The 13,206-nt window shown below is 46.1% G+C and overlaps 1 protein-coding gene across 1 annotated transcript; it reads right to left on the bottom strand.

The window, feature by feature from the left end:
- Positions 1-300: 300 nt before the first annotated feature.
- Positions 301-9,409, bottom strand: SRSF3 (serine and arginine rich splicing factor 3). The gene is made up of 6 exons (XM_084753166.1): positions 9,251-9,409; positions 5,663-5,870; positions 4,205-4,339; positions 2,025-2,063; positions 1,734-1,820; positions 301-1,647 (listed from the first exon to the last, which is right to left on the bottom strand). Exons 2-6 carry the CDS (start codon positions 5,866-5,868, stop codon positions 1,620-1,622), a joined length of 495 nt encoding a protein of 164 aa, XP_084609292.1. The 5' UTR covers positions 5,869-5,870; positions 9,251-9,409; the 3' UTR covers positions 301-1,619.
- Positions 9,410-13,206: the final 3,797 nt, after the last annotated feature.

Below are 13,206 nucleotides of genomic sequence, written 5' to 3' on the forward strand. Positions count from 1 at the left end.
TGTACCCCTAACTTCAACATTACACTCAAAACTCCTAACACATTAACAGGCAGCCCAAATTTAAAAGTATCTTTTTTTGAACATGGGTACTTATTTTAAAGGCTTCTGGACACAACTCCCTCCTTTCTGAGATTTACTGTTTAAGGCTAACGATTTGGAGTGGTATGTGTGGACAACTTATGTAAGCCTACAGATTGAACTTAGCACAATGGCATCTTCCATTTTAAAGAAAGTCAGTACAGCATAATCCAAAGAACTATCTCAAAAGAACAGTATTTAAGAAAATTTAAGCCACAAGACTGTTGCATTATGATTTAATCTAATTGCACACACACACACAAAAACTGAAACCACAACTCCAGATTTCTGAGAAAGGGTATGCATGCCTCCACAGTCAACTGTGCACTGTTACATTTAACCACATTGTGGATTTTACATGATGATCAGTTTGGAATCCCATGCAAACACCTCAAGTTATAAAATGAAATCAATTTTAAAACTTTGTTGAATGTGTTCATGCTGCAGATCAAAGCCACTCTTGATGGGCAACTTAAGAGTTACAATTTACTTTAAAAGTTAGTCACTAAGTGTCATGGTTCTAAACTGGCTTCCACTCCTAAAAATGGCTGGCTCACTCTCAAAGGTAACAAGCAAAAGGGGGAAAATTCCTTCACTAATCCAGTCCCTTTTAGTTTTGTTTCTTTAAAGAATGAAGTGGGTAACCAACTGCTTTCTTGGGGATAAGAACAATACTAACAGTGGGCTCACTCAACTGACTACTACACAATTATGCTAGTATTTTATTAATTCAAAAGTACTTTACAAGAAAATATAAGTATGGCTTCCAATAGGAATGTTGTCCCTGGACTTGATACCAAGCTCACAGATTTGAGTGTGCAAAGAAAAACAGGCTTTCTTTCAAGTTAAACAACAATTTGTAACCAAAACTTTAATCCCAAGGATTCTCACAAACATATTACAAATGACAGCATGAAAAAAAAATTCTTGCACAGTAACTCAAAAGTTTGGCTCTACAATGTACCCTTAAACTGACAGGACATTGACTGGTGTCTTAGACTTACATTTCCAAATAAAGAATGTTACAAACAGCTGTGCATCCATATATAGCAACCAGGAAGGAAGCCTTGTACACAGGCTTCAGAGTGCAGTTCCCGCTCCGCCTGCAGGCCTGTGTCCCGGCAGCTTGTCATCGCAACCACTGCTCCACGCCGCCATATCCCAGCCACTAAAGAAACTACAGTTTTATCCCATCTCCGCCAGTTGTTTCTCTATCATTAGCACATCACACTTTAACTGAGCACAATCTAGGTTTATTTCAGTCTATGAAAAACTAAAGTTCAAAGCAAATTCAATCTTGCTTAAGGGAACATTGTAAAGTAACAATTCTTGATATCACATGCCTCAAATGATCCATTTGAAACCTTAGAGATTACATCGTTATCTGTCACTGTTCCAAGAGACAAAACAAATTTGAACAGCTAAAACATCTTAAAAATGCACCAAGCTTATGAAGTCTTAAACAAAACTTTAATTTCCTGTACATACTCCTGTCAAATGAAGTTATTTCCTGTACACCACTTCTTTTGCAAACTGGTCTTCTATTTCCTTTCATTTGATCTAGATCGGCTAAAAGGAAAAAAAAAGTTACTTTTTAGTACATAGTAAGAAAAGACCACATATGCATGGTCAACAGCTGTCAGTAGTGAACTTACCTACGAGACCTAGAGAAGGAGCGAGACGGCTTGTGATTTCTCTCACGAGACAGAGACCTTTCTCTTCTCCTATCTCTAGAAAGTGACCTGAAGCAACAGAAGACACAATAATTTATTTGACATTTTCCTTGCAAAAAAGGCTGGCTTACCATTCCTTAACAAGGGTGACTGTATGCTATCTGTGACATTGTAATTATTAGTGTCAGGGTTATCTAAATCTCATTAAACAACTACACTGGAAACAGTTATAAGAAGCTGCCATTTCTGAGAATGGGACAGCAAAACATTTACCTGCTCCGGCTTCGAGAGAAGCTTCTCCTCCTTGGAGATCTAAAAGCAGAAACAGCAAAATTAGGCTAATTGTCAACTAGTATATGTGGCGTGAGGCATTTCCCAACTTTTCAATCTCACTGTTGGGCCCAGTGAATGTGCCGAAGAAATGGCACTCATCGTCCAAAAATAAAAAAAGAAAAGGAAAAAAAAAGTGGGGTGGGGGTGGGACACAGAAGGATTAAGAAACAAAAAGCTCAAGTGAAAGCAGGTATTCCAACCATGGATTCATTTTAACAAAGAATGCTTCACAGCAGATCTGTCCAATGCAAAACTTCATGTCAAGCTAACTCCACTACCCCAAACACACCAAAATGTTGTCCCACAAGTAGTTCCAAAAACAGTGCCGTAACCCAGTATTTGGAACCCATGCAAACCTTTTAAGTCCATAACAAGACTTAGGTACCAGGTGGATAGTGTAATTTTGTGAAAACGCGGTAGGTGTAAATATGGATGCCATTTAGTGCTACATTAGAACTGCATTTGTGATGTCACATTTAAGAGTGTTTAGGCTTATCAAATTACTGTAGCTTGGCCCACACTTCACCCCCAAAATTTTTAAAATTTTGAAAACTGTTAGTAAAACCATTTAAAGGTGATAGGATTCAACAAATTTTTGCTAGGAAGAAAAGCTAAAATCTGTTAGAGATATTAAAATTTTAGTTTGGCATCTCACACATGCACTTGAAGGTCTAGTCACATTATGAGTTCCCTATCACCCTTAAAAGTTGTTTCAAGCAATATATTGTACGTTACCATTCAATTATGCACAGCCAGCCTTTGATCCAGAAAAAGAATTACTTTAAGCCGCTTACTCCTTATTTTTAACCAGCAGTAAACTGTATAAGCAGGAAAAACTTACTAGTTTTGGGTTTCAACAAGCTAGAAATGGTGAGGTGAGGCTGCCGGACTGACGGCCAGGAAGAATTTGCTGAAAAGGTTTTGCCAGATGTTGCGTTGGACTTAGTTGGTTGGCGAAGGGGGTGTTGTGGATTTTTCCTGCTTTTTTGTTAGCCGAAGGCTGCTGCTGTAGTTGTTGTGAAGACATTTGGTAAATAAACAGCTGAGCTGATTGGCCAGGAATGTGTGGGCGGTCGAGGTGGCTGCTGCCGATTTGGTTAAGGTTGGAGAGAAGGCTGAGAGAAAACAGCATGCTCGGGAACCAAAGGGCGGTGCAACCTGACGACTGGCCAGCCTGGGTCATGTGAAACGACACCAGCCAAGCTGAATGGGGCGCGCTGGTCACATGACGCTGAAAGGGCTAGTTGACTGGCTAATGCAGATTCAGAGGGTGGTGAGAAGAGACATGATGGTGACTCTGTAACGGGGTTCATTTTTATTAATAGATGGACCAAAAAGCACAAAAAAAATGAAAAACAAGCCATCAGTACAACCATCTATTAGCTAACAAATACTCTTTATTATGATGGGCAACAGTGTGTTGTTTTTCAAAATAGCAAAAGGGCAAAATTTTGATCTCCTATCTCCTGGGACTTCACTCACCTGTAAGAGGTAAATTCAGTCCTACAGAACTATTTTGGAGGCTTGATTTGAGGAGATAAGGAGTTTGCATCCAGGCAATACTGCCTGGTCCAAGAATGATGTCATTTCAATCATGAAAAAACAGAATTCTCTCCTATTTGGGATTCAAGAACGGATGACTGGGAATACTTTTTTGCCCCCTTCACTGGTCAGTGATTTAAGTTTTGTTTCAGAAAGATTTCTACTTTACCAGTTGTAACATTAAAACAGCTGCCTGTTTGATAAAATACTACAATTGTGCTAGTAGAAAACACATTTGTGAAGAACTAGTTGAATGTAATGTTGATCATTATGGAGTCAAGAAATGGAAAAGGCCTAAATTGAAGGGAAGACTTGGAAAGATGCAACTAGAAGATGAACTAGAAGACAGATCCAAGATAGAAGTTACTAACTACCAACATGAATAATACACCTACAGACAAAAGCCAACACTCAGCACAACTCACATACCCCAAAACTACACCCAGCAAATGTTTTGTAGCATTCTCCGATGTTCACAGCAAGTTTAAACCCACCAACAACCTTAGGAAGAAATACCTGCTCCTTCCTAACTACTCCATTACACCAATGCCTCCTCGAAAACGTGTTCTCTCAAGTACCTGCGCCGAGGTGGAGGACTCCTCCTACGGTAATCATCCCGAGGGCGACGACCCCAAGAGGGAGGTGGGCCACGATTCCGACTTCTTTTTTCACCGTTTGATAGTTCCACTCTTACACGGCAGCCACACAGTGTTCTAAGGAGAAGGAACACTTATCACAAAAATGCTGATGGCAGGATAGTGGTCCAGGGAGCCCACCTTTATTTCTCCTCAACTACTAAATCAAATGGAATGGAACCAATTTTTGACAGTCTCAAGAGTTCCCGGGGTGGAGAGATGCACTGGCTGCTCTTCCAAGGGTCCTGAGTTCAATTCCCAGCAACCACATAATATGACTCACAACCATCTATGAGATATGGTGCCCTCTTCTGGCCTGCAGCCCTACATGTAGGCAAAACAATACATAATTTCTTTTTGAGACAGATTCTCCGTGTACCCTTGGCTGCCCTGAATTCGCTTTGTAGACCAGGCTGGCCTCGAACTCACAGTGATCCGCCTGCCTCTGCCTCCCGAGTACTGGGATTAAAGGCATGCGCCACCATGCCCAGCTAAATAAATCTTTTTTTTTAAAGTTCCCCAGACCTGTTTTTGCTTCAAGTTGCTAAAGTCTTGTGTACATAATGTGTGTGCACATAAGTACATTTCCCCAGCCCCACAGGGTTTCTCTGCGTAGCCCTGGCTGTCTTGGAACTCATTCTCTAGAACAGGCTGGCATTGAACCCAGGATCTACCTGCCTCTGCCTCCCAAGTGATGGGATTAAAGGTGTGCACCACCATCTGGCTATAAAGTGTTTTTGTTTTTAAAGTAAGAAATATTATACTGGGGCCAGAGAGATGGCTCAGAGGTAAAGAGCACTGACTGCTCCTCCAGAGGTTCTGAGTTCAATTCCCAGCAACCACATGGTGGCTCACAACCATCTATAATGGGATCTGATGTCCTCTTCTGGCCTGCAGGTGTACATGCAGGCAGAACACTGTATACATAATAAATCCTTTAAAAAAAAATATTAACCACGAGACCCTGTCTCAAAAAAGCAAAACAATTCTGAACCACTTTTTAAATTAAGACTTTTTTCCAAGAGACAGGGCTTCTCAGTTTAGCCTTGGCTGTCCTGAGCTTGCTTTATAGACCAGGCCAGCCTCCAACTCAGAGATGCATCTGTCTCTGCCTGCTGGGGTTAAAGGTGTGCACCACCATGCCAGGCTGATTATTCTTGGCTTTAACTTGCTATGTAGTAGGCAAGGCACCTTGAACTCAAGTACTTGAAAACTCAAGATGTAAGCCATCACATATAGCTAAAAACAGGAATGCTGTGGAACAGCTGTCAGCCATCTTAAATAGGGCTCCAGTACATAACTATAGCCACTGTGTAAATAAAATCCAAGTGAGTATCAGTACATAGATCTTAGATAATTTCAACACTGAAAACCAGGTTAACTATTTGCTGTTAACATTACCTTCCATCTAGCTCTCGGACAGCATCAGCAGCATCTCGGGGATCCTCAAATTCAACGAAAGCAAAGCCAGGAGGGTTTCGAGCAACCCACACACTTCGGAGTGGTCCATAATAGCCAAAAGCCCGTTCTAATTCAGTCTTGTTCCCGTTGTTTCCAAGATTACCTACGTAAACCTTACAGTCCAGTGGACAGGAATCACGATGCATTTCTGTAATTAAAAAATTTTAGTAATTTAAGGATCTATAGTTAAAAACAAATCCTAGGAAAATTCAGTTTAAAAATAGGCTTGAGCTGGGCATGGTGGTGCACGCCTTTAATCCCAGCACTCAGGAGGCAGAGGAAGGCGGATTCCGAGTTTGAGGACAGCCTAGTTACAGAGAAACCCTGTCTTGACAAACTAGGCTTGGAAGTATAGATTAGTGGTAGGTATTAAGGAGCAGGTACAAGGTTCTGGATTCAAGCCTAACACTCATAACCTCTGTTTAAAACAGAAATAAAAACTTAAAAGACCAGATGGGGGAAAAAATCTACAAGTACTACCCTCAAATAATGTATTCTGCTGCCTACCCCATACAAGTCCCAGGCCCAAGGCGTGTGCAGTGGCTGACATATGCCTTTAATCCTAACAATGAAGCAGCGTGCAGGCAGATGTAAGCTTGAGGCTAGCCTAGTCTACAGGCCAGGCAGGGCTACATAGTCAGACTTATGGATGAGGCTTGAATCCCTGTTAACTTCCAATTAAATTTAACAACCAAATGTACTTATGGTGTTCAGAGGTGGGGGTAGAAGAAATTCAAGACCAGCATCTGCTGACAGGTGAAACCATCTTAAAACACCAATAAGCTAAAAACAAGTAGGTGTGACATTCCCTCTCCCCTAAGGCAGTACAACCATTTTGGCCATTTTACACTGTTCCCTCACACAATTGACACCAAGAAACTACAGCAGAAACTAGAAAGATGGAATTATATATCTTCCTTCACCCACCCCGTCATTAAGTGTTGATAAACTACAACATTTGGACCAGACAAGCAATAAATGCCAAAACTCACTAGTACGCCAACTAAGGCACCAACTTTCACTTCAAGCCTCCTTAGACTGCGGGTAGAGGCATAAACAACAGCATCCACTTGAATTGCCCACACTGGAAAACTGCAAACCACTTTCTGACTTCATTATGGTACACACCACCCCCCAAACACAAAATAAACCAACATTAAAAAAAAAAGGCTTCCTTCCTTGTGCGGGACCTGTAATGCTAGTCTTAAAAGGTAGAGTCATTAAGATTACAAGTTTGAGGCCAGGTAGGGCTATAATTAAGATCCTGTCACAGTCAAAAGTTTCCAAGATATACTGCCACAAAACTTCCTTTACTATTAGAATACTAACACCACCTTTCGCAAAAGACTTCCTTAGGCAATCCTTCAAATTCTTCAAGCAGCCAAACCACGTGGTGTTGCCTAGCGTGCATCTAAACTTAATTCCAAGCACTAAAGACACATCAAAAAATGCAAAACCCTACACATCTCACTAACTCCCAATAGTAAAGGCTGGGCTAATCTAAACAACTACTTCAAATTGCATATTCAAAACATGGCAGAGCAACCAGGAATATAACGACAAACACCAAGTATAAAAATCTTTAAAATACTCTAAAACCAGCCGGGCGTGGTGGCGCACGCCTTTAATCCCAGCACTCGGGAGGCAGAGGCAGGCGGATCGCTGTGAGTTCAAGGCCAGCCTGGTCTACAAAGTGAGTCCAGGACAGTCAAGGCTACACAGAGAAACCCTGTCTCGAAACGAAAAACCACAATGAAATGCCCAAAATGGGGGGGGGGGGGGTCCAGAAGAGTGAGTTACTGCCAGGAAGAGCTGTTTGTGAACTGAAGAGAAAAAAAAAAAGTACTCAGGGGGTTTAAGGACAGCATTAAGATGCAAGAAAATCTGTCCTGGTAATCCCAAGGAGAGGTAGGTGGAGAGTTCCAGGCCAGCCTGGTTACCAAAGGGAGTTCTGGGAAAGCCAGGGCTATATAGAAAGGAAAATGAGGAGCAAAGCCTGGGCTGCGTAAGACTGTCTCTTAACAATACCAGGGAGGTGGTAGCGGATACCTTTAATCCTACCTCTACTGGAGGCAAAGGCTCCAGATCTCAGTTTGAGGCCAACCCAACCAAGGCCAGGCATGGTGGCTCATGCCTTTAATCCCAGCACTCAGGAAGCAGAGGCAAGAGGATCGCTGAGTTCGAGGCCAGCCTGGTCTAGAGTCCAGGACAGCCAGAGTTACAGAAAAACTCTGCCTTGAAAAACCGAAAAGAGTGACAACCAGGACTACACTGAGAACTGCCTCAGAAATAAGCAAGACAAAGGTTCCAACAATGTCCTGGATGCATTAAAAACTACTACAGCTAGGCAGGCACACGCGCCTGTGACTCACTAGGCCAAAGGACAGTGGTAAAGGGACCACCATCTTTTTAGAAAACAAACAAACAAACAAACCAGGCATGGTGGCCCTCGCCTTTAACGCCAGCACTTGGGAAGCAGAGGCAGGCGGATGGATCCCTTTGAGTTTATGGCCAGTCTGGTCTACAAAGCAGGTCCAGGGCAGCCAGGGCTACTCAGAAACCTTGTCTCCAAAACCAAGAAAGAAAAGTTACACCCAAAAATTAATCTTGAGGACTAGGAAGATATAACACAGAGGTAGGGTGTTTGCTTATCAAACACAATGCCCTGAGTACAATCCCTGGCACACCAAAATTGTGCCTGAAACATTATTATTAAAAAGACATCTATACAATATACAGAAAACCTTGGGGACATACATCCATTAAGCCTCCAACTTCAGACGTCCGAAGTGTTTTCCTACTTACTCACCATAGTGTTCTAAACCCGGCTATTATCTAACTAAAATATTCAGTCCAGGCACATCCTATTTTGACATGACCCCACCCTGTGCCCAAGACTCAAATTAGGAGAACAAGCCATTCCGTGAAAATTTAAAAAGGAAAACTAAACTCTAGCTCATCCATCCCCGTTTTTCACACCTGTTACCAGCATGCAGATCAAAGAAAATTCCAACTCAACTTGGATCAGAAGTTGAATTACAAGAAATAAAACTTACTACATTCCAGTTTAAAAAAAAAAAACTAAGTCAGCATTAAAGATACATGAGACCGTAGCAGGGTTCAGTATGCACTGAAAGGCCTGGTCTGGACTCGTGACTTTAAGGGGGGAAAAAGAAATCTTTTAAGACTCTTCCCAGAGCAAGACAGGGGGGGGGGGAAAAAGGCGCCATCAAATTTAAGGCCGCGACGTGGGGCGTTCGGTTACAGATCCTCCTCCGCACCCTAGTCCGGATTAATGCCTCGCCCAGGCTTCCTCCAAAGGAAATGAGAAAAGCCCCAGACTCAAAAGTCTGGAAGCATCTTCGGCTCGGCCGGGTGCTCCCGCAGCCGCCGCCGCCGCCCGGGACCGAACGTCACAAAATGGCGGCGGCGGCGCCCCTTTGTCTCAACCAGGCGCCGCCATTGCGCCCAGCCCCACCTCGGCTCTGCCAAACTCCACTTCCCGGTCTCCGTTCGCCGGTCTCTTACCGAGATCCTGGGATCAAAACGCCGAAGCCCAAACTCCTAACGCCTCCGACAGGCCCACCCGCTCCCCTCTGGCTCTGCTGCACGGATGCTCACGCTCCTACGGCGTCCACGAAATGGCGGACCACCGCCGTCCCCTCGCCCCTATTTATAGGTCCCTGGTCGGTCACGTGACCAAGCCCGGCCGCCCAATCAGAGGCGGCGGAGGGCGTGACGCACAGGCTACAAACGCTGCGAGAAACCGCGGTTACTGGGAGCGCGCGCCGGCGGTTCCGTCAGGTGGGTGGAGACGCGCGGTGGCGTGAGCTCGGCGCCGCGTGCCCCCAGGTCCCGGGGCCTCCGCGCCGGGCTCCGCCATCCTCTCGCGACTCCCAGACGCCCCCCCGCCCCCATCCTCACTCCCTCACTTCCGCCTAGGCTGCGGCTGAATCCAAACACGCAGACCCCGCCGCCGCCGCCGCCATTGCTCCGGGGCGAGGGCGGCTGCAGCCGCAGGCGGGGGTCAGAGTCGTGCGTGCATGCTCGCCATCCTGCCGGGTGGCTGCGGTTCCCGAGCATCGCCCCGACTTGAGGGGCCCGAGAGTCGCTCTCAAGGTCACCGAGCCGCCCCCCACCCCTAACTAGCACCCCAGCGGAGAGCCTGCAAAGTTTGCCCCAACTCTTGTTTTCCCGCCTCTCGCGCAAACCGCGCGCGCAGCCGCTGCGGCTCGGGAAGGCCGTCTGAAAAGAAAAAACAAAAAAACCAACATCAGGCGTTCTCCTGGATCACTTCCACACGAGGAAAGGTGGATTCTGGCATAGGCAGACTTAAAGCTCGGCGCGCGCGCACAGCTCCCGCCATGGCCCTCAGCCTTTTGTAACAGCCTTGCTCTAGCTGGCCGGCCGCTGCTGGATCTCCCCGCGCACACAGACCCCAAGAATCGCTGAGTGCTAAAGGAGAAACTGGGTTGTGATAAGAAATCACCTGATTTATTGCTTCCAAGAAAAATTAAAATGTAAACCAGTTTTTCAGACAGGGCTCTACACACCTTAAGCTCCCCAACTGGTATGGGGTGGGGTGGGGGGTGTCATATACCACGAGGAAGGTGGTGTGGCGCATGTTGTGTGGCTTTCACCTGTATTGCCAGAAGAGGGTTCTAGCGAAACTAATTTCACTTCCTTCTAGATATTTTTTTTCTTCTTCCTGAGTTAGACATACCCAGTACAGTAGGGTAGTATTGGGTGTGGTTTTCTCCTCGTGCCCCACGCCCCATCCCAACACTTAGTGTTGAGGAAGCAGGAGTTCAAAGCTTCTTGTCGTACTTAGGGTGAGTTCTAGGCCACAAGGAGCTTTGTGAGACCCTATCTGAGAGCAAACAAATCTGATATATCTAAATGGCCTGTCATAACTCGGGCTCCAAAACTTTCTTGTTTATAAACCAAGTAAAGGGGGCTGGAGAGAGATGGCTCAGAGGTTAAGAGCACCATCTGTTCTTCTGAAGGTCCTGAGTTCGATTCCCAGCAACCACATGGTGGCTCACAACCACCTGTAATGAGATCTGGTGTCTTCTTGTGGTGGGCAGGCACACGTGTGGGCAGAATACTGTATAAATAACAAATAAATCTTTGAAAAAAAAGAACTATACAATCTTGTTCAAATAAATAAATAAACCAAGCAAGGTAGGCAATGGCTCTCTTTAAGCCCAGCATTTGGGAGACAGAAAGCAGGAGGGACTCTTGAGTTCGGGACAAGCCTGGTCTACATAGTGAGTTCCAGAACAAGCCAGAGCTGCATAATGAGAGTCCTGTCTAAAAAAAAAGTAAACGAGTAAGTTCTTGCTGTGTATAGGTGCATGTATGGGGACGGAGGACAGATTTGTTCTTCCCTCTTCACGTGGGTTCTGGAGACTAAACTAAGGTCATCAGGGTTTTTGTTTTTGAAGATAGGTTTCTCTGTGTAGCCCTGGCTGTCCTGCGTTTGCTTTATAGACCAGGCTGCCCTCTCTGTGTAGCCCTGGCTGTCCTGAGTTTGGGTTATAGACCAGGCTGCCCTCTGTGTAGCCCTGGCTGTCCTGAGTTTGCTTTATAGACCAGGCTGCCCTCTGTGTAGCCCTGGCTGTCCTGAGTTTGCTTTTTAGACCAGGCTGCCCTCTCTGTGTAGCCCTGGCTGTCCTGAGTTTGCTTTATAGACCAGGCTGCCCTCTGTGTAGCCCTGGCTGTCCTGAGTTTGCTTTTTAGACCAGGCTGCCCTCTGTGTAGCCCTGGCTGTCCTGAGTTTGCTTTTTAGACCAGGCTGCCCTCTCTGTGTAGCCCTGGCTGTCCTGAGTTTGCTTTTTAGACCAGGCTGCCCTCTGTGTAGCCCTGGCTGTCCTGAGTTTGCTTTTTAGACCAGGCTGCCCTCTGTGTAGCCCTGGCTGTCCTGAGTTTGCTTTTTAGACCAGGCTGCCCTCTGTGTAGCCCTGGCTGTCCTGAGTTTGCTTTTTAGACCAGGCTGCCCTCTGTGTAGCCCTGGCTGTCCTGAGTTTGCTTTTTAGACCAGGCTGCCCTCTGTGTAGCCCTGGCTGTCCTGAGTTTGCTTTTTAGACCAGGCTGCCCTCTGTGTAGCCCTGGCTGTCCTGAGTTTGCTTTTTAGACCAGGCTGCCCTCTGTGTAGCCCTGGCTGTCCTGAGTTTGCTTTTTAGACCAGGCTGCCCTCTGTGTAGCCCTGGCTGTCCTGAGTTTGCTTTTTAGACCAGGCTGCCCTCAAACTCACAGCGATCCTCCTGCCACTGTGCCTCCTGAGTGCTGGGACTAAAGGTATGTACCACCCACACCCTGCGAGTTTTAGGTTTTGTTTACTTGGTTTTTTGCTTGTTTGTTTTTGTTTTTGAGACAGGAGTTCATGTAGCCCAGGCTGCCTCCAAACCTGCTATGCACCTAAGGCTGGCCTTTAACTCCTGATACTAGTGTGTTACCATTTGTGGCTTTGCCTGGTCTAACTTTCTACCTGTCTGTCTGCTTACCTGTGGTCTTGTTTGGCTTGCTGTTGGAGCTGACCCCAAGGCTCCACACACAGTAAACAGTCTCCTCCACTGAGCCAAATCTCAGCCTCTTTCATCATTCTGCAGAGCCAAAACACCTCAAGCATGACATCGTCTTTTTCCTTTGAAATTGTTCTGTGGTCCAATCATTGTCCATTAACTATCTGCTTTGTTCTGGTCTGGTGTCTCTAGGCTGTGAGGTTTCTGATTTTTTTTGGCGGGGGAGGTTTTTGGTTTTTTCAAGACAGGGTTTCTCTGTGTAGCCTTGGCTGTCCTGGACTCACTTTGTAGACCAGGCTGGCCTGGAACTCACAGCGATCTGCCTGCCTCTGCCTCCTGGAGTGCTGGGATTACAGGCATGTATGCCACCACGCCCCGAGAGTTTTCTGAATTCTTTTGAGTAATTCCACAGTCCTGGCCTCATCACCACTGTCACATTTCCTCTGATGCAACCCCACCCCCCATACAACTAATTTTTTCCCTGGGACCTGTAAAATGTAACTGTCACGCTTGACTTGATAATAATCAAAACCCAAGCCGGGCTGCAGAACCTGCTGATCTCTGGAGGATTAGAAAGCGTCGATGGTCGGCCTCTCTGCCACCACCAGACATCCCCACACCCTAGTTCATATGGGGAACCCAAGGAGCACAGGGCTTTCTTCTGCTCGGGGGAGCCCCCTAGGCTGCTTAGTTCCGGGGTCCCCTAACACTTTCTCCTGGTTTTGGCTTGGTCCTCGCTCCCTGGTGGCGGTGGCCACGGTTTCAGTTGCGGACTATCCTATTTGGTTCTCAGCCCTACAGAGGAGCCTAGAGAACGATGCAGGCTGGAGGAGAAGGCTTGCTCAGAGCTGCGCGTGAGTCAGTGGCCCAGGGCATGCATCCCAAGTCACGGGGAAAGCAGGTGACCTGGGAAGCAAACGCAGAGGCAGCTAAGGAAGGCACAGTGGCAACGGTGGCCGC

This window comes from Acomys minous, assembly GCF_964271855.1.
Source record: "Acomys minous genome assembly, chromosome: 13".
Lineage (NCBI taxonomy): Eukaryota > Metazoa > Chordata > Mammalia > Rodentia > Muridae > Acomys > Acomys minous.